Genomic DNA, 26,475 nt, shown 5'->3' with positions numbered 1-26,475 from the left:
TTAACTGTAATTTATTATATTTGCTGCTACGGAACCCTTTGTGCGCGAGCCCGACTCGCACTTGGCCGGTTTTTTTTTATGAATTCAGTTAGAGTGTAAGTAGTCAAGTGAATTTTATTTATAAAGGTTTCTCACTTGTAACATACTTCATAACACCATTCAAGTCTCAGATTATTCCAGTAACTGAGAAAATTATGGTAAAAGCCAAAAGGATTGAATAAAAGACCAATTTTATTATTAAAATATTAATTATATATTTAATACATTATACTTAATACGAATGGAATCTTCATGATGAGAAAAATACCAAACTAGGGAATACATCAAAGTCAATAATAATTATCATAAGTCCTAATTTACTCAAACATTTCAACTACCAGTTCAAACATACTATAAAATGGATACTAATTTTATTATATGTCCTGTTACCGCACAATTGAATCACAATAAAACATAATACATTAGGTCATGCAATAATATTATATCTTCTTATATATAAAAATGAATCGCAAAATGTGTTGGTAAGCGCATAACTCGAGAACAGCTCAACCGATTTCGATAATTCTTTTTTTATTATATTCCTTGAAGTACGAGGATGGTTCTTATGTAGAGAAAACGTAAACATGTACCACGGGCGAAGCCGGGGCGGACCGCTAGTATAAGATAGTTTTACGGCAAGTTCGCCTTTATTTCGTTCAAATAGATCCCCTCCACTTCAAGGTGAGCGCTAAAATTACGTGCCGTGAGTTTTATCTTTACTACGTTACATATACTTTGAACATTTGATGGAATTTCGAAGCCTGCATTGATTTACTTATTTTATACTTAAAATAACATTTTATCAAAGAATATTATAATATATTTTGTGACATTTAAAACACTCCATACTCCTATGAGTTTACAATTTGAGATACATTATTTTGTTTTAATACACATAACATAATACATAATTATGTTAAGATTAGTACCTATACACTAATAACTCCTGCTTGGAATAAAATATCATTTTTAAGTAACCTAAGCCTAGCAACCTATTAAATTATATCTCGACTTATGCATAGGTTTTATTTCATTACTTATATTGAAAGCGTTATACTTAGTAAGTAGGTATGTGAATATTGAAAATCCTGAAATATTACTACATATTTGTAAAATTTTTAAAATAGATGAGATAAATTTTGGCTGTATCACGAATTTATTTTTACATTCTCAATTTCACATTCTATCAAAATAGTCTATAGCTGCTAAAGGATTTTATTGAAAAATAGTTAAACACATTTAAAATGTATAGGTACTTATTACTTATCTGAGTCGTACTCTTGTACATCTTGCCAAAATACCAAATTTATAGTTGCGCATTTATTTCCCTCAATAAGTCATTGTCTTTTTTCTTCTCACATAATATGTTATCCATACTCAAGTCATACAGATACAATCATGAAATATGCTACTTGTACTACTTAATTTAAATTTAACGTCAAATTTCATTAGCGCTGAACCTGCGCAGAAGTTAAATTAAAATCTTAGTATTATAATAGGTAATTGTATGAAAGCGCGCAGTACACATGCGCAGTAATCCCCTCCACATTCCACACAGCGCTACAGTTATTTGCCGCCAAAAGTACTGTCAATTCAACTTTATTTTTTATCTACATTATGCTACTGCCACACGACGACGCGATAGTCCGGTTCGACGCTATCTACGTAGAAACCATTCATGTATGGACTCGGCAAGATTTCACCTAGCTGGAATAAAATATGGTAAAATAATTAAATAGGTAATTTTTTCATCAACTGGTCCTCCCAAAAAAAAAACATAATGTTTGATTGTACATTTATTAAGCGTTTCTTCAAAAATATACATCTAAAAAGTATATCTGAGTTGCGGGGGTATGAACTGACTATACTAATAGGTCCTTTTGTGTTTTTATGGAAGTGATTTAATGACATACACAAGAACTAGGATTAGGATATAATCACATGTAAGATGTGAAATGACTTATTAACACATGTAATATATTTTAACATCCACTATGAGATAGTTTCATTCATTTACAGTACCGACTGTAGTTTCATTCATTTACAGTACCTACTGTAGTTTCATTCATTTACAGTACCTAATGTAGTTTCATTCATTTACAGTAGGTACTGTAAATGAATGAAACTCATTTCCTTATTCTAATATTGCAATTTCAACTGAGCCTGCTAGCCATTTTATAAAAATATTGCTTTGTGCATGTTAAGCATTAAGGGCGTTCACAAAATAAATAAAAAAACTGTTTTACTACATATCACAGATTTTATTCATAAACTTACATATTAAATTACAGTCTTCACTTAAAACAAGAACTTCTTAAAATTAATAATGAGATTTTAAAATTGTATTTATTTTTTAAAATAATAATCAAAGAAAAAAATCTACAAATCTATTATAGAAAATACATAGTTTTTCATTTTATATTATCCAATTATTACTTATAATACACTGAACTGAAATAGTACCTACTTAATTGTTATTTTATACATTTATCTGGACAAATCTCACTTCTATTTTAATTATTATATATATAGCTGTATAAAGTTTTATTTCCTATATTAATTAACAAATAATCTGTACACTATAACCTATAATAAAATTCATTGACAAAATTTTGAGCAATATTTATTCATAAGGCACATACGATCGGATGCCAATATCTATATCCATCCCTGTCGAACCCATTGAAATTATGTTAGCTAGAGCGAGAAAAGATGCTTACAATTTTGTTGTTGTATCTTCTTATTTGTGTAAGAAAGGGACAGATTCATATTTGAATTGTTATATTTTGATGCATAGAACATATTTAGTTACCTATGACATTAACTGGAATCAAAACAATCATGATATTTTGATATGAGAGACAGAAGTTAATATTTTCTTGTCTCCTTGCTGTATATGGCCTCAAATCTAAATGAACGAAATGAAGTACCTATTTCCACAAATTTACAATTACTTCTGTCTTGGCTTGAGACAAGTAGGATCATTTTTCATATCTCCCCATCTGATCATCTAACATTCTAACACATTCCTAAAATTTGGATAAGTCCCTGTCACACTATAAATTTAATACAAGTTTCTTTCTTTATATGCAAACTGTCGAATTTAAGCTGTCAAACCGAAAAGAAAACATTTTTAAAACTCCCGCCCTGTTCAACCATTCAAATGTCTACAATAAAGCGCAAAAAGCGCTGTACATCATATATTATCGCTGCGTACAGCGCGTGCGTGCAGCGCTTTCATCTGCCAATGGCGTCGTTTCATGCCCGATGCGACATTCTGTAAGAGATATTGTACAATTGAAAATGGACCGAATGCCTTGGGTATAAGGATGACATTCGGAAGAATTGGTGTTGTGTGTATTTTGTAAAAATTGTAATTAATTGTCTTTTTATTATAATTGTCAAGATGTATGTTTGTTGCTTTTCCCCAAAAACGCTGATCGAATAGTCTGGATAACCATAGAGGCTAGTTTTGAGTCATACAAGTGTAGTGTCTATGTATCGGTTACTTGTCATGTCAGAATCGTTGTAATTAGATCCATAGCTTATTAGATATAAACATTTAATGTTATTTTAGGCAATTATTAATAATTTTGTTACAAAATAAATCTCGCTCTAGCGACAGATCTTGATAAAAATTGAACTATGAACCCAATGGAATGCATACCTAACTTATACCTTAAATAACGAATCACTATAAGTAATTAATTAATGATTTAATAATTTTCATGCTTAATTTAACTAATAAATAATTTCCACACGACAAACGGCTGATTGTTTTTAGCTTTTAATTAGAAACGCTTAATTAGGTCGCGTTAGTTATACATTATTAACTATTTTAAGTTATGCATCAAAATAACAGAATCTAATCTATTCATATGATTAACTAGCTGTGCTCCGCGGTTTTATCCGCAGTGCGCCGTACCTGTTGCTCTTAGCGAGATGATATATAGCCTATAGCCTTCCTTGATAAATGGGCTATCTAACACCGAAAGAATTTTTTAAAACGGACCAGTAGTTCCCGAGATTAGCGCGTTCAAACAAACAAACTCTTCAGCTTTATAATATTAGCATAGATTCATAAAAAACAATTATGAAAAAAAATACTTTGTTCTTTGTTGTAAAAAATACTTCAACCTACCCACATTTTCTAGGTGTTCAAAACTACCAATATACAAATCACATTAAAATCCGTAAAAAATTAACTTCCTATAAATAAATATTCCACTTTCACAACGGCCTATTAAATTATAACATTATCTATAGAAAACAAAACTATACAAAAACAGTTGTTATAATGTGAACGCCCTCAGTCGCGACTAAACATAGATAAAAAAAAATGTCTTACAAAAACAAAACCCAATATAAACTAATATGGCAAAAATAGCACGTGACTAAACAAAGTATTTGTATGTTAAACACGAATTAGTATCATTAATTGATAATTTTAATGAGAATAGTATGAGAAAAATGAAAGTACTACCCGTGCTCAATAAAATGGCGTATTATTAGAATTTTTTGTTATATATTCTTTTAAGGGGTTATACGAGTTATAGCATGCATGGAGTGTGTGTTAAATTATATGTATATAGTGCGGGGTTCCGCAGAAGCTTCTCAACTATGGACCACATCCACTCGGTCGAACAACTCATTGAAAAGCACCAGGAATTCCAGGCGCCACTTTATCTAGCTTTTATCGACTACCAGAAAGCGTTCGATACTATAACGCATGACGCAATTTGGGAAACTCTACAGGCACAAAATGTCGAAATTAAGTACATAAATTCATTAAAGTATTTATATAAAAACAGCTTTGGTCAGATAATGCTTGAAAAACCAGGACCTATCTTCCCAATTAAAAGAGGCGTTAGGCAAGGTGATCCACTGTCTCCACGATTATTCACAGCTGTACTGGAAGCGATCATAAGCAAACTTAAAGGGGAAAAAATGGGAATCAAGATTCAACAAAATTACATTAGCCATCTAAGGTTTGCAGATGATATTGTAATAATTGCTAACAACGCAAAGGACTTGGACAAAATGTTATCAGAGCTCTACGTGTCTAGCAAAAGAGTTGGCCTCGACATCAACATGAGCAAAACAAAAATCATGACAAACCACTGTATCGTTCCCATCAAGCTAGCCAGTACACCTATAGAATACGTTGAATCTTTCATATACCTTGGAAAACAAATATCATTCGACAAATCAAACAATGAACGAGAAATAGAGAGAAGGGTAAACAGCTCATGGAAAAGATACTGGAGTTTCAAGGAAATCCTAAAAGGCAAATTTCCCTTGAAACTCAAGAAGAAGGTTATGGATTCATGTTTGCTCCCTCTACTCACATATGGATGTCAAACATGGAAATTCACCCGACGAGTCAAAAACAAATTAACATCTTGTCAGCGTAGTATGGAAAGGAGCATTCTTAAAATACGCAAATGTCAAAAAATACGTCACACCACTATAAGAGACAAAACAAAATTTAAGGATGCCCTATCATACGCACTTAAGCTGAAATGGAGCTGGGCTGGCCACATAGCCAGAATGAAGGACGACCGTTGGACTATACGCCTTACATCTTGGCCTGGTCCGAAAGGCAAAAGAAAGCACGGCAGACCCCTATATCGCTGGGCGGACGACATAACAAAAATAACTGGCGAAAAGTGGATGGCACAAGCGAAAAATAGAGACCACTGGAACAGTCTGGAGGAGGCCTTCACCCTTGCTTAAAGGGGTTCTCTAATGTTTACATTAATATATATTACAATCACTAAATCTATAATTGTATAATTCATTTTATATTTATAAGTCCAACTATAGTGTAGTACATATATTAAAATAAGTTAATGTTACCTTATTGTTTAGCATGTAAGATTATATTGTGAATAGAGAAATAAAGGCTTTTTTATTTATTTTTTATTTTATATAGTCAAAACGGCTGCAACGATTATAATAAAATTCAGACAAATATGTACTCACACATTTATACTTTTTTTGGTTTCGATGTGTGCGACCGGAAAATAAAATTCTAACTTTTAAAACTCCTTTACGCGATCATAAAATAATATCAAATCAATGCATCCATTTTCAAAATTGATATGTGTAATCTGATTTAATAGTGACATGAATGATGAACTAATTAATTGTTTTGGTAAATATACAAAATAAACTTACCACATTTGATGCAACTTTTACTGTTTGTAATTCGACTGCACTGGGTTGTTCCTCATCATCGTTAGATACTTGACCTGGAAAATATACATAAATATATAAACACTAGAATACACATCTTATTTCATTAATTGTATTTTTTTCCAGTTAAAACATTTTTAAAAATTCATAGAGAATGTGATTTTTTTTAAATATTATTTTTGCTATCTGCTTCGCTTGTGTACCATCACTTTTCTTCACTACATAGTATAAAACAAAGTCGCTTTCTTTGTCCCTATGTCCCTATGTATGCTTAAATCTTTAAAACTACGCAACGGATTTTGATGGGGTTTTTTTGAATAGATAGAGTGATTCAAGAGGACGGTTTTAGTATATAATTTATTATGTTTTAGACAAAGCGGGCGAAGCGGCGGGCGGAAAGCTAGTTTCAAATAAAAGTGTCAGCCAAAAACTGTCTAGATATGGAGATATTAAAAAAAACCTTTCGTTTTTTCATGAATGTTCTTTGTTATTACAACCAAATATAATTGAACATTATATTGATCTGTAATCCAAAAATTCAACACGATTTACTTTATCTATAATAATAAAATTCTCCGTAATAATAATAGACGATAACCCAAATTAACAGTCACTTCCGAATAATATATTTTAATCACTTGTTTTGAAAAGCGGTGAACATTAATCGCCTGATATCATCTATATGTAAATAAATATAGTATCAATACAGAATTTTCCTATTTGGATGTTAACGACCTGTATGTTTCTGTTAGATATTTTTTGTTACAACTACCTACTATAATTGGCCAATATTTTTTTATTAAAACTACTATCTTGAGCTACAAATAGAAATAATTTGACTCTGAAGAATTTTATGATAGCTTTCCGCCCGCGGCTTCGCCCGCTTTGTCTAAAACCTAATAAATTATATACTAAAACCTTCCTCTTGAATCACTCTATCTATTAAAAAAACCGCATAAAAATCCGTTGCGTAGTTTAAGGGCCAGCGCCCACTGCCGGCACGGCACGGCATGGCACGGCAGAGCATCCCGCGGCGTGCAATGGCATCCCGCGGCGTGCAGTGGCATCCCGCGGCATTCAGTGGCATGCCGTAGCATCCTGCTAAAAGCCCAGCCACTCTGGCATCCATCAGTTTTGCTCCGCGCTAATGCTGCATAAGTTTCAACCTCATTTCAACTAGCTAGTAATCATAATTACTCGGCCCCAAAGTGACGCATACGCCTCGCGGGATGCAATGGCGCGCCGCGGTATCCCTTGGAATGAAACAGCAAGACACGTCACGCCGCCGCATCCTGCGGCGTGCCGCGTCATGCTGCAGCATCCTGCGATACGTCGCGGCATCGTGGCATCGAAATAAAGTAACTTGAATTCTAAACTGATTGAAATAAGATTCAAAATAACTTCATTAGTAATACCTCTGCCCTGCCATGCCATGCCGTGCCGGCAGTGGGCGCCGGCCCTTAAGCATACAAAGGGACATAGGGACATAGGGACAGAGAAAGCGACTTTGTTTTATACTATGTAGTGATCATCATCATTTTTTCATTTGTCTATTTATAACACCCTGTATAAAACAGCCTAATTATGAATTTAACCCATTTAGCATCCTTAAGTACAAGACTGGCATTACTAAAACAATTTAATATGGTTAAAAAAAAACTAATTATCGTATCGATCGTTGATATATGTACAAAGTTTAAATGAAATCTATCCGTTTAAAGTGGGTTGAAATTAAAATCGAGTGTTAAAGTCGGTTATATACAAACATACAGATAAACTAATTAAAGCGTATCAAACTTACCATCCGTAGGCAATGTGAGCCAGAACTGCGACCTGCACATATACCACAACCCAGGCGGTAATGCCGTCTGTCTGTCATTCCTCAACGACGCTGCTAGTATCTTAGCCGCGTCCACTAAAAGCGAGGCGCGCCAGGAGGCAGCGTATATTAGCAACATGCTCGATTGAGCTGCAGTTGAACATAGCATAGGGTATAGCGCTTGGTGTCTTCGCAGGTTGTAGAATGATATACCTGTTGAAGAACATCCTGTATTATTTATTTATATATTTTACTAGCGGTCCGCCCCGGCTTCGCCCGTGGTACATGTTTACGTTTTCTCTACATAAGAACCATCCTCGTACTTCAAGGAATAAAATAAAAAAAGAATTATCGAAATCGGTTCAGCCGTTCTTGAGTTATGCGCTTACCAACACATTTTGCGATTCATTTTTATATATATTTTATTTATAACACTTTATTGCACAAACTAAATTATGACAAAAATAACATTAATACAAAAGAAAGGCATAGTTTGTACAAGAGGCGAGGCCTTATTGCTAAGCAGCAATCTCTAGGCAACCTGATGGGAAAGGAAATGTATGTAGTAAATGGGATAGTGCAAAAAGAACAAAAATATTAAAAGAAGATCGAAATAAATGATGCTAAAGTGAACTTCGATGTTTTATTAACACCATGTATAAAATTCAAACGTCACGGAACTTAACATTTCCACTATAAGTAATCGCAGGAAAACTGTTCTAGATGATCTTTAAAATTTACGAAACATTTCCGCGTGTAAACGCAAGAAATACTATTTCTATAAAAATATTGGCTTAAATCCTTTGTTTAAAATTTTACCAAACAACATTAGTGACACAAAGCTGCGTTTAGGTCAACCTTTCTTTTTTTATTTAGATCGAATTTAATAAGAACACTGAAACACTCATTTATATGATAATTTTACAGAATATCGAATTAAAAATTTCGTCACAATTGCACAATATGATTATGTACCTGGAAGCTGCAGTGTTATTTTAAACCTGATGAAACACTTGTATACGTGACTAGTAGTTTTTACCTCAAGTTAATTAAGTATATATCTTCTGTTATGCAACGGATATTACATAAAAATGTTAGATGAGAATAATCCGCGATTTAAAACTATACTAGAAGGTTTAATCTTCTAGTATAATTTTGAGGATTGCTTCTAAACCTAAAGTTTATTTCTTCTTAAAAATCCTGGTGATCATCCTTTGAGTTCGAGTTTGGCTATGTCAGAGGGAGTTTTATCAGTCACAATAATGCCGATTTTCTGTGTATGAAGTATGTAGTTAAAATGTATTCTTAAATGGTATAAAAACTACTCAACCGTTTTTTAGTAATTTATTCACACTAATAATGTACTTAATCTACTTTATTCGCTGATGCGATTGAAAGGATTAAGTTTCACCAGTTTTAATCAGACATAATTTAATTTAAAACCCTAGTTCCTACTATAACGGCCCTTAATACTCGATAGCTACAATCAAGCCAATGATAAACTAATATAGATAAACATCCGAGTGGAAACTTAGGGTACAATGTTAAGAGGTTAAGTGCACTTTATCTAATAATTACAATATAGTACAACGTAGTTACGATCTTATCGTCGCGTGATATTTGACGGTAGTTTTGAAAAACGTCTAATCGCGAAACTTTTATCATCGGTTTAAATTAGTGTTGCCGAACTATCGATAGTTTGACTATCGATAGTTGACCTTGAAAATAAGTCAGAATATCGATAGCACTATCGATAGTATCGATATTATCGATACTATCGATACTATCGATAGCGTTAATCATGGAATACTATTGATGAACTGCAATAGTATCGATAAAATCGATAGTATTGATTGCCAATAGTTGCTATACTATCGATAGTATCGATACTATTGCTACTGAATATTGCAACTACAATCGATACTATCGATAGTACTGATACTATCGATAGTTTTGAGCTATCGATAGTAGTAAATTGTGCAATAGTATTGTTCACGATTTCTTGGTATAATGGGTCAGTCAATGGGCTTATTGGATTACGAATTAACGAACTAAAAAAAATGGATTGTACAAAGCGCCAATAGATAACTTGAAAAGTATTATAACCAAACATCTAGTTCTCTGTCATCCACTATAATATTATTGATAAAGCAATACTATCGAGAAAAAGGTCACTATCGATGGGACGATATTATCGATAGTATCGACACTATCGATAGTATCGATAGTTCGTTCGATATTGAGCTTCGATAGTATCGACACTATCGATAGTATCGATAGTTCGTTCGATATTGAGCTTCGATAGTATCGATACTATCGATGGTATTGCTATGTGTCGATAGTATTTACGCTTATAGGACTATCGATACTATCGATAGTATCGACGCTATCGATAGTATCGATAGTGCTATCGTAGTATTGCTTTTCCCCAACTATCGATAGTTAATCGATAGACTATCGATAGTGGACTATCGAGCGGCAACACTAGTTTAAATAAAGTGCGTTCAATAAAGAGTTCAATCAAGAGCTTCAATAAAGAGGGCTATTTATTAAACGGCTAGTTTAATCAGTTGTCTGTGACGTACAGTATAGACGATTAATTAATTATTAGATTAATTATTTGTAAAGAATTGATTCCTTTGTATGTTATTCTTTTGACATTTTAATAATAATCCTCATAGATAAAACTATTATATAACGTATATTCCCGTCCGATTAGGGCCCTTCTGGCCTCCTCCACTCAAGCGACAGCCCAAGCCGAGGTTCGAGATCCCCGTCAAGGGGGGACGCCCTTGTGCATGTCGCTACCAGGGTGAACCTTCAGTTCACCCCCGCGTCCGCGTTAAAATGTAGAAGCCCTTCTGGCTAACATTGAGAGACACCACACATAAAAAAAAAGCTACGTATATTGTTATTAACGCGGGTTTATCGCACTTTATCTAGCAACTTCCGTTCCCCTCACATTTTGTGTTAAGGTTGATGTTCCGACCGTCCCTCCATACATTTTTGATTACCTCTAAACACTTAACACAGACACTATTTCTTTAAAACTAATCATTTTATCACTTCTCTATAATGAAATGTGTGCGCGTTCGACCTTTTTAATCAATAATTTACAATATTTACTTAGAAAAACAACAGTAAAATACCGGAAAAATTTGACACTTCTACAGTAGTGTGCGTGACTTTTGCCAAGCGAAACACGACATAAAGCACGACATCTAGCGCATAGACTATATACTTATTACAGATCTAGCGCGTCAATGTCTAAACGAAAGGCGATGTTTAGACATTGACGCGCTAGATGTCGTGCATTCGCGTTCGTTATCTTATGCATAATGAGCATAATTCTAATAAATCAAAGTTCTGTGTAAAAATTGAGTAATTTCATTTCCAATCGTTCAAAGAAAATAACAATAAAATAAAATAAAACTAATGACCTTAGAAACTATGTTTTTTTTTATTTATTACTCATTATTGTTCGTCCGTCGTAGGTCTGTAAACTGTATTGTACACTGAAGGTAAATGGTACTGTAGGTACTTTAGTTCGGCGTCGTCGCTCGTCGGCTTGATATAAAATTACATTCTTGATTTCATTGACACGCGCTATGATTTGCGCGCGGAATTTCTTGTGTTGTGAATTTATTTTTGTATGCTATGCATTTTAATTGATTCAAATTGCAATGTTTCTCTAGTATGCATTTGAGACTATATTGTAAATTGTAATAATTGATCGTGGGTATAGTAATTAATTATTCTAATAACGCAATTAGTAATATATGTATTTTCGGTGGGATTCAAAACAAAAAATTGGCCCGTGATTTTTATGAAATTTCACCACATTGCAAATCACATCAATCATAGTTCATACACATGTATGACGAAAGTGATTAGTATTGTGGCTAACATTGACTCATCAGTTCATCACTGAAACCAGTGATAAATCAGTACCTATATCATATTGTGTTTGAATATTTTTAAACAATGATATAAGTATACAATTATTATAAATCGGTAAACTATCAAAGTAATCACAAACTTGCAAACATTGGTAAAATGTCCAGTAGTTTATGAGCCTATTCATTACAATCAAACAAACAAACAAAGTTTTCCTCTTTATAATATTAGTGTAGACAAACACTATGAATACGATCACGAATGCAAATTCGGGGATTTTCTAATTATTGCTAAATAATAATTGAATTCGTTTTGAAATACTCTATAATTTTTAGTGTATAAATAGACATTAATTATAATGTGGTGCTCATTTTTTTTGTACTGCTAACGCTATTGTAGGTACCTATTTTCGTTGTTTTATTTCAAGTGAACACGGCCATACAATTTTGTCACGAGCCGCCTATGATTGTAGGTACTTTTGTTAGGCTCCTTCGTCGTCCGCGTCGGCTCGAAAGTTCTTGATTTCATTGTCACGCGCTATGATTTGCGCGCGGATTTTCTTGTGTTGTGAATTTATTTTTGTATTATTATTATTTTTTATTTATTTTTTTATTTTATTGATTCAAATAAAATATTTCACTAGTATGCATTTGAGACTATATTGTATTATGTATAATTTATCGTAGGTATAGTTATTCTTATAACGCAGTTATATTTTCGGTGGGACAATTTGACCCGTGATTTTTCTGAAATATCACCACGTTGCAAATCACATCAATCATACACACGTATGACGAAAGTATAGTGGCTATAATTGACTCATCAGTTCATCACTGAAACCAGTGATAAATCAGTACATATATCATATTTTATTGTGTTTGAATATTTTTTAAACAACGATATATACAATATTATTATAAATCGGTAAACTACCAAAGTACTTCCGAATTTTCAGACAGACAAACAAGTAGTTTGAACACGCAGTTTTCTTATACTAGTAGCAAAAATCAAAACCATAATATTATGTTTCCCTACTATATTTTACTAAAAGTCGAGTGCGTCGAAATCGTAAATAATAATATGTTTTTCACCTTCCTGGTTATTTTCCCATAGTAAATAGTGTTTTAGGTTTGTTGTTGTAGGTAGGAATAATAATAATTATTCTTACATGTTGGTTATGAAATGTATATTGAAATAATTTACTTTTACAAATCATTAGTGATATAAGTTTTGAGTGAAAATGCTTGGATCAGCATAATATTATATGGTACTTCAAATACATGTTTTGATAAAAAAAACAATAGTGTAATAAAATAAAACTGCGTTTTATTGTAATCAATGTTGACAATTTTAAATTCCAAAATTATTGATCAATAAAATAGTTTACACCAACAAATATAACTTTTATTTTTATAACAATCGTTCATAATATAAACCGTAGCAGGTGGCGTTTTGAAGTTCTGTCTACTCATACAGAAAAATGGAAAACTTGTTTTTTTTGTAAACAATTTATTACTCATGTTGTTTGGCAACTCGAAGCGTGGTCGTCCGTCGTAGGTACTTTTGTTCGGCGTCGCGTCGTCGTCCGCGTCGGCTTGATATAAAACATTCTTGATTTCATTGACACGCGCTATGATTTGCGCGCGGAATTTCTTGTGTTGTGAATTTATTTTTGTATGCTATGCATTTTAATTGAATCAAATTGCAATATTTCTCTAGTATGCATTTGAGACTATATTGTAATAATTGATCGTGGGTAGGTATAGTAATTAATTATTCTAATAACGCAATTATATTTTCGGTGGGATTCAAAACAAAAAATTGGCCCGTGATTTTTATGAAATTTCACCACATTGCAAATTATATATTATACAATTACAATTACAATTATTATAAATCGGTAAACTATCAAAGTAATTACAAACTTGCAAAATATGCTTTTCCGAATTTTCAGACAGACACACAATTTTATTAGTTTGTTTTAGCAAAGTAGGTACCTATACCTATACGCTTACGTCGCGCGTCGCGTCGTCGAAAACGGTGCGCCCAGAAATAAACATACCTAATTCAGTTACAATCCTTTTTTTGTTCCGTAATTTATTGTATTTATTCTAATACGATTTTTTTTATTCGTCGGCCAGTTCTACTAGGTATAAAAAGATAAAATTGAAATATAATTATTGTAGCGACAGCCATATTATGTTACTATGTTTTCGTAAATATGTTTTTCACCTTCCTGATTATTTTCACATAATCTTATCTTATATATAAAAATGAATCGCAAAATGTGTTGGTAAGCGCATAACTCGAGAACGGCTGAACCGATTTCGATCATTCTTTTTTTATTATATTCCTTGAAGTACGAGGATGGTTTTTATGTAGAGAAAACGTAAATATTATGTACCACGGGCGAAGCCGGGGCGGACCGCTAGTATATATATATAAATGAATCGCAAAATGTGTTGGTAAGCGCATAACTCGAGAACGGCTGAACCGATTTCGATAATTCTTTTTTTATTATATTCCTTGAAGTACGAGGATGGTTCTTATGTAGAGAAAACGTAAACATGTACCACGGGCGAAGCCGGGGCGGACCGCTAGTCTTATATATAAAAATGAATCGCAAAATGTGTTGGTAAGCGCATAACTCGAGAACGGCTGAACCGATTTCGATAATTCTTTTTTTATTATATCCCTTGAAGTACGAGGATGGTTCTTATAGCTAGAGAGCTAGTTAGTTTAGTTTTAGTGCAGTGGCAGTGTAAATGTTGTTGTTGAGGTTATGTAAATTTAACACTTTAGTTAACTACCAAGATATAAAGAAATGAGGATAGGACACAATAACTATTGGTTGAGGTATTTATAAACTCATAATATACTTTTAAAAAAATCACGTTTTAATAAATTTCTAGAATTAAATTAGAACAGCTGATTCAAAATAGCCTAAAAAATCTTAATAATAATAATTACGCTTCACAGCAAGAACAAATGTACCATATGTACCCGCACAAAGTCGATATTGTGTTGCCTACCGTTCGACTCAATGGCTAGGGTTGTAACTACCTTTAATAATTATTACCAAACTAATAAACCGAGTGATGCGAAATAACCATAATTCTTTTAGAGTTTGATAAAATGATCAGGCAGGTATTTTCTTTAATCCTCTGAATTCTCGGTTACTAAATTGTATCGTTGAAATTATTCTTAATCGCGTAAATTTAATAAATAATCATATGGAAAACACTTTTCATTTGTTTTTTTACTTTCACGCCCAACTACTATACAATAATTACGTTGTTTCGGTATTTTGACGAGAAAACGCAGGAAACATCCGTTGTATCATTTTAGATAGATTGTATATTTTGTATCTGTAGAATTGAAATCAAAGCTATGTATATGTTGTCTCCATTCTTTTCTTATCGGATTGTTGATCCCAATGCGAATGCGTCACTTAAATTTTATAAAAGACAATTAAGAACATCAAAAATAAAGTGATACGTAAATATTTCACAGTGCAATATATTATGTGTAATTAATAATAATTATATATTTATGAAAAAATAATTACATCAGATTTAATAATAGCAATTGTTTTGAATGTACATAATATGAATAAATGATTACATCATAATAGTAATAATCACAATTGTTTTATTTCCCATTTGTTGCAACCCTAGCATATTTTCATGTAGCAGCAGAAGTACCTACACTGGCGGCGCGGCGGCATCGTGCGACATCAAAGGCATTGCCTTACTAGGTAAGTTTATAATGACTCATTTCTTTTATTATATAATTTACGTTTTACTTTTACAGAATCCGATTCAATGGATTATGAAGACGAGTCACACAACGCCATACGATAGTGATGATGAATGAACATTTCAATAAATGCATGCGTGTTTTTTTATGTTGTTTTGTAATTGTTAATTGTTTCTTAAATAAAGAAATAAACTAAATATTTAAATGATGATTTGTTATTTGCAACACAACTTTATATTTGAGATTCTTTACAAATGTATATTTAGTTTTGTATCATCAAATTTATAAATTTCATTCCATAGTTTTCAAATTAAATGTAAATGACCATAAAAACATTAATAAAGTAAATCATTGATGTAAGGTCAGGGAACGTAATACATATATACATCTGACCATGTAGAAGCTAAGTCTTGTTGACTGCTGAAGTCTGTAAAGTTTTGTTGTCTGCTGAAGTCTGTACGCAATGAAAATGTCTGCCGTTTCGAAAATAAGTTTTTAAGACCCTAATAAATAAAATATATGAATGGCAGATCTGGTCAAATACTTTCAAAATTGTATTTTTTTCAGCACTTTCATAAGTGTCTGCCAGAATGTTATCCGCGTGATAATGGTCTGCCATTGTTATTTTCCGATAGTAATAATAATCTATTTTCAAATATCAAAATGGCAGACGTGGTCAAATGGTTTCAAAGTTCGCCAAAAATTTCCACCTGTCTTACCTAAGCGCGCGCCCCGTCCACCACTCTGGGCTTAGTGACTCCTCATCTCATGTATAGTAGGTATAGGGGAATCAACACACAAAAATCCAGGTCTGGTCAAATACATACAGGTAGCTTTGCGCTAGCTCTCTAGCTATTACTTCTTATGGAGAGAAAACGTAAACATGTACCACGGGCGAAGCCGGGGCGGACCGCTAGTAAATAATAAAATAATAAATAGTGTATTAGATTTGTTATTGTATCTTGTATACCTACGAATAATTATTCTTACGTCTTGTTGGGAAATGTTCAAATACCTACCTATTGAAATAATTTACTGTTACAAATCATTAGTGTTATTAGTTTTGAGTGAATAGGCATGGATCAGAAATTCAGAATATAATATGCTACTAACTACTCAAATACATACATGTTTACACAACAAACACCACTGACCTCTATAACTATAAGTTATAGAGGTCAGTGACCGTCAGTGACAAACACTATGGATACCTACGCTCGCGAATGCAAATTCGGTGATTTACTAATTATTGATACCTAGTCATTGAATTCGTTTTGAAATAGCCTGTACTTTGTAATTTTTAGTGTTATAGACATTTATAAAATGTGGTGCTCATTTTTTTGTAATAAATCATCCCGAACGCTATTGTATTTTCGTTGTTTTATTTCAAGTGAACACCTATACAATTTTGTCACGAGCCGCCTCTGGCCTCTGGGTGAAATAAACAAGTCAAATGATTTTTGTTCTAATTGTATTTTGGTAGTAGTTTGTTTAGAATTTACATTACCATTGTTTAATTTTTATTTTGTACTAGCGGTCCTCCCCGGCTTCGCCCGTGGTACATATTTTTGTTTTCTCTACATAAGAACCATCCTGGTACTTCAAGGAATATAATAAAAAAAGAATTATCGATATCGGTCCACCCGTTCTCGAGTTATGCGCTTACCAACACATTTTGCGATTCATTTTTATATTATAGATTTGCAGTAAAATAAAAAGATGAAAAACTTCATTAGGTATATTGTACGACACCTCACTCTGAATCGCGCTAGCGAAATTTTTTCGTTACAGAGCACATATACAACTTTCGGACAATCTTCATTGAGGCCGGCCGGCAAATCGAGTATGTCGAGAAACTTCACTTATTCGATGGAGGTATTCTACCTTCCTTCCTCCACAGTTGTGGGACCCCGACGTGCATTGAACACGCAGCTTTCTGATACTAGTAGCTAAAATCAAAACCACAGATATGTCTGTGATCAAAACCATAATAATATTTTTACCTATTATTTTACTAAAAGTCGAGTGCATCGAAATCGTAAATATGTTTTTCACCTTCCTGGTTTTTTTTCCATAGTAAATAGTGTTTTTGATTTGTTGTTGTATGAATAATTATTCTTACTTGTTGGTTATGAAATGTATTTTGAAATAATTTACTTTTACAAATCATTACTGATATTAGTTTTGAGTGAAAATGATTGCTACTTCAAATACATGTTTTGATAAAAAAAAAACAATAGTGTAATGTAGGTAATAAAATAAAACTGCGTTTTATTGTAGGTAATCAATTTTGACATTATTTATTTCCCAAAATTACAATAAAATAGTTTACGCCAACAAATATAACTTTTATTTTTATAACAATCCTACTTCCTACTAATGCGAAAGTTCATACATGTTTCAAAAGAAAAACTTTTACTTTTACTATTATTTCAATTTATCCGGTTTAATTAAGACTTAATATTGATACATATGATCATTATAAATACAAATAGGAATTAACAATATAACGAATACGTGGCACAACTAAAATTTTACCGATACCACCCGTGGTCATTCTCCTTTGTGGGTCATTTGTAACAGGATGGCGGTTCTACAGCGAAAAAAGAAAAATGATGGTCAGAACGCTGATACCGGATACCTTAAGATACTGTAATATAAAATATTACTAGATTAGATAAAATATTATAGGTAGTATCTTCACCGTGTGTGACGCGCTTTACATTCACGCCATCTAGAGTTAAATCTTTATCATTTTTGTATACGTCTGTGTGTGTAAACGACCCTGTATGCAATGACAGATGTTAAAACGCATAATTTTACCGAATTGGGTGGATTTTAAGGCAATGATATAACATATTTCAATAAAATATAATATTCAGTAACCGCCATGACTATTCCTAGGTTTGATGACTATTCCAATTACGCAAAAACTCAAATAAACTAGAAATGTAGAATTCAGCGCCATCTAGCGGGATATTGGCTGGGAACAGATCGTTGCAATCACCTTAATACGATTTATTAGTTAATACCTACCTACATAAAAAAATATTGTAGTAAGTATTTATTTATTTCTGTTATCATAAGTATTCTAACGCATATGTTGCCGTTGTTACACAAAATAATTCCATTTTACTTCCAAAATTTTTTAAGCTATTGCATAGCGTCTATCGCGGGCCTTGAGAGCAGGGACCGAATCCAAATTGCGTAAAGAAAAACCTCACGCTCCCCACTCCGACGTGCGGAGGTGTGGCTTGAAGGCATAGCATGCAATAGCTTTACCACGGCAGTCCCCGAATGCCACGTCTTTTTATAATTTTGAAACAGCCTGTATATAACGACTAACTGCCATAAATCATAAACATACGCCTGATTAACCTTGATTGACCGCAACCGAGTGCAACGCATCGACAAGCGCCTTTATCATGACTAACAACATAAAGATTATTATCTATTTAATTTATTTTATATTATCATATGTACTTTTTTCCGTAAACATCTACGATGTTCTATCTCTACTAGCAAGAACTTAATAAATAAAAACAATCGCGGAAAATTTAATAAAAAAACAACAAATCGAATTACTTTTCATTTTGTGTCTGTCATGTCCCATATTCGTAATGCAATTTATATTCTAGTAAAAGTGTAAATGCGTGCGTGCGTGCGTGTGCGTGTGCGTGCGTGTGCGTGCGTGCGTGCGTGCGTACGTGTGGGTGTGTGTGCGTGCGTATGTGTGTGTAGGCGTAGGTGTGTGTGCGTGCGTGTGAGTGCGTGCGTGCGTGCATGTGTGAGTGAGTGTGTGTGTTTGTGCGATGACGTCACTCACCCTGCGCCCGCCGGTTCAAGTAGAACTCGAGCGTGCCCCGCCACATGTCCACGCGCACGCCCACGATGCTGCCCCTGCAGAAGCCGGGCATCTCTCGCATCTCTGTCGCATTGTGTTTCACAGCGCCCGTGTATGAGAAACCGTACGATTCGCCATCTTGGCCTAATAGGGATGTGAACTCGAAGTTCGTCGTGTTCACTTTGTTTGTACCGAGGCCTACCATCTGTGGAAGGAGGGATAATATTTTTTTATTAACTTAGACTAAGTAACATTTTACATTAAAGATCGAAAAACAAACTCTGAATCTGGGAAAAAATTCATTGGGCATTGGTAGTCTTCAAACATAGATATTATGTATGTAGATATTGGGAATAATAATATTGGGAAGTTCGTGTAAACATAAATACGAAACAATTAAATACTAAAAGTACTCGCAAATAAACATGCAAAAATACAAACAGGAAATCATTATTTTGATAATTTGACAAACTAATTATCGTAATTTTTATCTATCTACTAACGGTCCGCCCCGAGGTACATATTTACGTTTTCTCTACATAAGAACCATCCTCGTTCTTCAAGGAATATAATAAAAAAAGAATTATCGAAATCGGTTCAGCCGTTCACACGTGATGCCGTGACAACGCGAAACGGGGTTTATTTTTATATAAATAGATTTTAAAACCATTCAAGTAGAGATAAACTACGATAACATGGCGCGCCCCTCCAAATTACTGTTTCAATGTGTGTAGTGACATCCTTACGAAGGAGTTTGTATGTAGTTGTACGTATTCGTCTTTAGTGCTTTACGTCCAGATTTGTTGGTCAACTAATCATAAGTTGCCGAGCGCCCAAGACAACGCACGTGTCGTTTTCATAGAATACGTCAGTGCAGCGCCATTACTAATAATAATGAGCGATTAGAGCGTGACTAGTCGAGCAACAAATCCGTGGATTTGTTTTTGTTTGACGGCCGTCTCATTACGCACACATGCGTTGTGAATCTTGGTGGTGCATTGTAAATACTTTCACAAATACTTTCAAACGTTTTGAATTTTGGAGGGGCGCGCCATGTTATCGTAGTTTATCTCTAGCAAGATTACGAATGATAAATAATATGCGTATAATTTTTATTATCTTATCAGTTATCTTTTAATAGCTGTTATTGACTCAAATTTGTTAAGGTAATAACCTTAACAAATTTGAGTCAATAACAGATTAGACCACTAAGCTAGATTATTAGGGGTAAACAAACTACTATTTATTACGCATGATACACGTGGAGCGCGATTATTACAATAAAATAGTAAATAAACGAAAGCTATATTAAAATTAACAAAAAATTGAAATTTTAGGTAAAATATTTGCTATATTAGGGTGCTTATCTACTTACAAACTATTGATTCTTTAAAAAACATAACCCCGCTACGCAACCTCGCACATCTCTGGTGGAAAGGACCACTATCATCATTGAGAACAATATCTTTGACCGTCACCATAATCCATATTCAACCTTTTGGTTGTATAATTTTTAAAATACAGTTGATAATAATTGACCATCAATAATAAACAATATTAAACTGATCGCAGATGACAATTGAAGAAAGAAAAAAATCTTTCAAATAAGGAAAGGTATTATAGTGTTGTGTAGGTGTCTCATTTTACACAGACAAAGCCGTGGGCCTAAACTAGTATTATGCATATAAGAGCTAGCGCGCACGAGCAACTTTGTCTCCGCAACTATTTTGTCTCTCCCACCTATGGGCTAGTATGAAAGTGCGCGCACGTAGCGACGCAACTCCCCATACAAATTGATGGGAGAGACAAAATAGTTGCGGAGACAAAGTTGCTCGTGTGCGCTAGCTCTAAATAGCATCAAATGACCTAGATATTCAATTGTTAATTGGTGATTTATGTAAACCGCAGACGTCTGGTCACAATCAATTGAAATATTATACTCACTCAAAAAATGAGGAAAAAGGTATTTAAATGATTTAAATTAATAATTAATTAATTAGGTCAAAATTGAGAATCTCCGTCTTTATGGTAAAATTGGTTAAAATAAAAGTCAGTCGATCAGATAAAGCTTAAATCTAGAGCAAAACAGAAGATAATAGGCGACTAATATAGGTTTTATGTTCAGTGATATGTTAGTAATTTAAAACAATATAAAGAAAACATTATTTGTGTTAACAACAATTCATGTAATATCTAAGGAAGTGCGAGATGTTCTATCACAAGCATTTAATTACTTAAAGGGTGTCTCAATTACTAAAAAAACGGTAAATACACAAAATTGCTATTAAAAAAATATTTTTGATTGTGAACTACTTACAATATCAGTACCATAAGTCTCCGTGAGTATCTTGATCTCCCAGTAGTAGTGGTAGTTGTGGAGCAGGGGTGTGTCGCCCTTAACCGCGGCGGTCCCAGAACTGTAGAACGGGTGGAACGTCACTTGCTTCTTGTCTTCGCTGACAATCACCCAGCTGGAGCCGATGCCGTTTGGCAGCTCCCATTTCCATTCGCTGACTGGAAGGATTTTTAAGATTATTAGCTTAAGTAGTAGGTAAATGTTATTAAATATGTAATGACGATTCGAAAGTGCTCCTTAAAGAAGTCATACTCAAGTCTCAAGAGTCTAAGAGTTAGGGTTTTTGTCAGTTGTTATTTATTCAAATAAATGTTTGAGTTTGAGTTAGGGTTTTTGTCAGTTGAGATCAGACACATAAGTGAAATTTTGTTTCTCCTCTATCTTTTTGTTAGTTTATTTAAAGTAGATGTATAAAAAGGTCTTATTTCGCCTTATAGGATATACCTAGTCCATCTATTTCACTGATAAATTTTCTTCACAGACATGGCAGTGATTAACCTTCTGTGCCTTGCTAGACCAAGAACTTTTCTTATAGGAAATCAAATATCTTTGGTTCTATGCTCATATATTAACCAATATACGAAGTAAGCGATCAAATCAGCCAATACTATAATAAAATTACTTAAATTTCCTTAAACTACAGCCTGTAGAGTAGTAACTAAAATAAAATAAGATGCAAGTGGCAACTTGATTGAATACAAATATCTAAGTCTAGTAATGTCGATACACAAGCTATTTCAGCCAATACAAAGACAATCTCACTACAAAGCAGTTCAAACTAACTATATGGCGAGATTCCAACTACTTCACTGTCAGGGTCGCACGAGAGGTCGCGCATAAATCTTCAAGACAAAGTATTAATGCAATATCTCAACTACATAATACAGTGTAAACTCTATATAACGTCACTTAAGGGACCGTGCATTTTTCGACGTTATAGAGAGTGGTCGTTAAATGGAGAGAAAGGGAAAATTGCATGATTGGTCCCGAGACAGGAATATTATTGTGACATTGCCTATGAAACCATGTTATCATCGCTTGATCAAGGTCTTCATATTGAGGTTTCTTCAATTTTTTGGCAGATCGTCCATCTTCTTCGGCATGCAGAATTTTTTCTTTATTTTTCTACGACTGCATTTCTGAGAACATTCGGTATGTCAGTAAAAAAGAATGTAAACAACTACATTTTCATTGATTTCGGCAACTTAGTCAGTACTTCCTAGTCCTAGTTCCTAGTTGTAATGTCTTATTGTGGTCGTTAATTAGAGTGAGCGTGATGCTATATGGAGTGTATTATTGTATAGACAACAATATAAACCAACCAAAGTCGAGAAATCTTGACGTTATACGGAGTTTGACGTTAAATGGAGTGTCGTTATATAGAGTTTATACACTGTAGTTAAAACATTATAGATCTCAACTAATATCTCTACATAGAATATAGACAAAAATCGCCTTTTGCTGCATAACAAGTTTTTTATTTTTGCATTTTTATACAGTTTGATGACCAATGTTCGACAAGTGAATTTTCATTAATCTTTAAATGCGATTCTATTTCTTTTTAAAAATAAAGAAATATTTCTTTTCAGCGAAAATTTATTATCTCCAGTATTTTAAGTACTTTTCCTCCAGGGCTCATAGGATAAAATAATATTCTCAATCTGTATAACATGCATAATTGCACATTTGCATCCATTCATTTGTGTATAGCTGGTAACTTGTTATATATGGATGAAGAGCTTTTGATATGTTTTATTTGTTTTGTATGACCTATTTTGACTAGGTTATTCTTATTGAATTTAAATTATAAAAAAATTAATTAAATGCAATAAGAACAACATCAGAATATTATTTTGCGAATCATTGTTTAATAGTTGTGTTAATTTGAACAAAACACAAATATCAAACTAAAACAACATGATGCCATTGACCCCAAAGCAATGTTTTGATGATAAATCAATTAAATTTAATGAAATTTACTATTTTTGTAGTTTGTGGTTTATAAAATATTATTATTATAATAACAACAAAATTTGCTACACAAGTTTGCATACAAATATATTATATAAATTATAATGTATATTGTAAATATTTAAATGTTTTTTAGATTAGTTGTTAATTTTGAGAAATATATTTGAAAAAATGATTGAAAAATACCTTATAAGAATTTCAAAACTAAAGAAAAATCATTAATAAACCTAATTCTAGCTAATGGGTCAATCAATTTTTAAAGGTCCCGATCATAATTTTCTCGTATTTTTTTTTTAACTTAATTTTCAGCATTTTACTATTTCATTTAGAAGATAATTCTTCGTAGATTAAGATTATATAGGCAGCAGTGATGTTGATTATATACATTTGTGGATTTAACTTCACGAACCGATCTATTCACGGGAAATAATGTCCTTTGGACAACTTACACAATAGTACTTTATAATGTTAAATTCCCTTCAGAATTAAAATAAATTCTTCTAATATTAAATAATAAATAATATTTTGATATTTGTTCTATTTACACCCAAAATACGAAATATTTTTATTAAAATTGAAACGAATGATGTCTTTTGAACAACCAAACAATGTTTCATATATAAAAAAGTTTCAGTAAAGCGGAAATAGTGATATTTTTTACAAAAAAACTATTAAGGCGAGCTTGTTACGTATCGTATTATCGATTTTACTTAATTAAAATGAACTGATTCTCGATATAACTGAATGAATGAAGTATAATGTGATTTTCATATGGGGACATCTTAGTCGTCTTGATTTTTGAAATGTTAAAATTACAATTAAACTAGACATAAAATTGCGTAATAAAAATGTGTTCCCGAAACAGCCGAGTAATAAACAAAACATGAACTATTTAACTGTTAAAGTATAAGTTTTATATAATTATTGTCCTAGGGACAACCAAATTGTCCATGGTACAACCACTTTGGTTGGCCAAGTGACTGGTTGTCCGCGGGACATTTTTAAAATTTTGACCCGCCAAGCAAATACTATTGTTATTTTATATATTAATCTCAGCTCACACTAAATTATAGACGAAAGCGCATCTCGTGTAGTATAATTGATAACAATGCATCAAGTACTTATGTTTTAATCACAGTTGTCTGACGGACTGACAATAAAGCCACCCCACACTCACCAACGTTGCTCGGACGACTGTTGCCGTGATTTTATACAAATCAAAATGGCGTTTGAGCCCGACAGTTAATTATTGTTTTTAGCTTGTTGTTTAGGAATCTACCGCGCCATCTGTGTTTTGTTTTCATAACTAAATTACGGTTGTCTGTGAGACCTGTGCCATGTAGATGATTTATGGGGACAAAAGTAAAATGCCTGAAAATCGTATTATATCCAATAAAAAAAAAATTATTTGTATGTTTTTATGTCAATAATCATTAACTGAAACAAGAAGTGTATTTGGTATTTATGGTCGTGATAGTATGTGTTCGTGATGCGAAGTTTGTTAATGCATTGTAGCTTGGGGACAAAAGTGATAGTACTGGAAAATTGCATTTAGTCTCTGGACAACCATGAAACTACGCACAAATTAATAAAACAATTAAAATTTTGTTTACAATAATGTTAGAAAATATTAAAAAGAATATAATTAAAACCAATTTAACTCTTTATGATTTCATGTTTATTAATTATCGTTCAGGGACATGATGCGTGTACCGTCGGACCATTAAAAGTTGATCGACCCTAATGATAAATGTAATAAAACTAGGTATAAGGTATGACAAGTGGCCACACTTCATTCTACTGAACTTATGAAAACTAAACGCAATTCTAAACATAGTTAACCAGCATAACCACTAAGCTTCAGTCAGCTTATACAATGGTAACACTTGGCTTTTATTTATGAGTACTAATTTAAAACTAAATTGGTATGTAACTAAAAACTTTAAAGCAAAATTCTTTTTTAACTTATTATTATTTAATAACAGCTTCGCTTCATTTGATTATTGATACATTTTTCTAGTTCTAAAAATTGAATTGATTAAAATATTCTTTTAAAGTGTATTCATTTTGCATTTTCTCCAGTAAAGTCACAGATTAGATTGAAAATTAATGTAATGCATATTATTTGAATTGATTACTTATTAATATTCATACTTTATCATTAATTATCATAACGATTGTTATTTTAGTAAATCACTGTTCGACGGTGTGCTATTGTTCAATGATATGTGCTAATTTTATATTCAAAATAAACATACCGTCATTATCTTCTCCACAGGTACAAGATCGTTGTGTCCACGACACTGGTGCCTTTTTATTCCAGCACTGGCAGTAGGGTTTGGCACGTCGTTCGCGATCATTAGTCCGAGAAGGTGAAACTGGTCGAGCCACCAGCATTGTGCCTCACTGTTCTTGCACTTTACTTGAATATATTCTACGTGTTGCAAGTTTCACAGATAGTTTATTATCACGTTATACAAGCACGATTAGTACATAGTGAATTATTAATCAAAATTCGTATTGTTGGGACAATTAACACACAACTTAACCGACACAAATCACACAACTGTCGTCTGTCAATTGTCAACACAA

General features: G+C 32.9%; 1 protein-coding gene across 2 annotated transcripts; it reads right to left on the bottom strand.

The window, feature by feature from the left end:
• Nucleotides 1–556: 556 nt before the first annotated feature.
• On the bottom strand, nt 557–26,475 carry LOC149483655 (SPRY domain-containing SOCS box protein 3-like). Of its 2 annotated transcripts, none has more exons than XM_089702849.1 (6): nt 26,142–26,475; nt 21,874–22,070; nt 19,539–19,761; nt 8,039–8,269; nt 6,220–6,293; nt 557–1,746 (listed from the first exon to the last, which is right to left on the bottom strand). In XM_089702849.1, exons 1-6 carry the CDS (start codon nt 26,278–26,280, stop codon nt 1,660–1,662), a joined length of 951 nt encoding a protein of 316 aa, XP_089558975.1. In that variant the 5' UTR covers nt 26,281–26,475; the 3' UTR covers nt 557–1,659. The 2 variants fall into 2 exon arrangements, with proteins under 2 accessions (XP_089558975.1, XP_089558976.1); XM_089702850.1 differs by lacking the exon at nt 557–1,746 and adding an exon at nt 2,291–3,316.

This window comes from Colias philodice, chromosome 13 (genome assembly GCF_061535455.1).
Source record: "Colias philodice isolate Cphi_HAF_F1 chromosome 13, ilColPhil1 Martin Lab GWU primary, whole genome shotgun sequence".
NCBI lineage: Eukaryota > Metazoa > Arthropoda > Insecta > Lepidoptera > Pieridae > Colias > Colias philodice.
The sequence above is the reverse complement of the archived record's forward strand: the minus strand, read 5'-3'. Positions and strand labels throughout refer to the sequence as shown.

What these genes read in the sequence shown, in the direction of transcription:
- LOC149483655 (XM_089702849.1), bottom strand. Translation starts at nt 26,280, where the DNA reads ATGCTGGTGGCTCGACCAGTTTCACCTTCTCGGACTAATGATCGCGAA. An exon ending in AGACTTATGGTACTGATATT is followed by an intron (nt 19,762 to 21,873) that starts GTAAGTAGTTCA and finishes CTCCTTCCACAG; the next exon opens with ATGGTAGGCCTCGGTACAAA. An exon ending in TAAAAGTTGCATCAAATGTG is followed by an intron (nt 1,747 to 6,219) that starts GTAAGTTTATTT and finishes ATTTTATTCCAG; the next exon opens with CTAGGTGAAATCTTGCCGAG.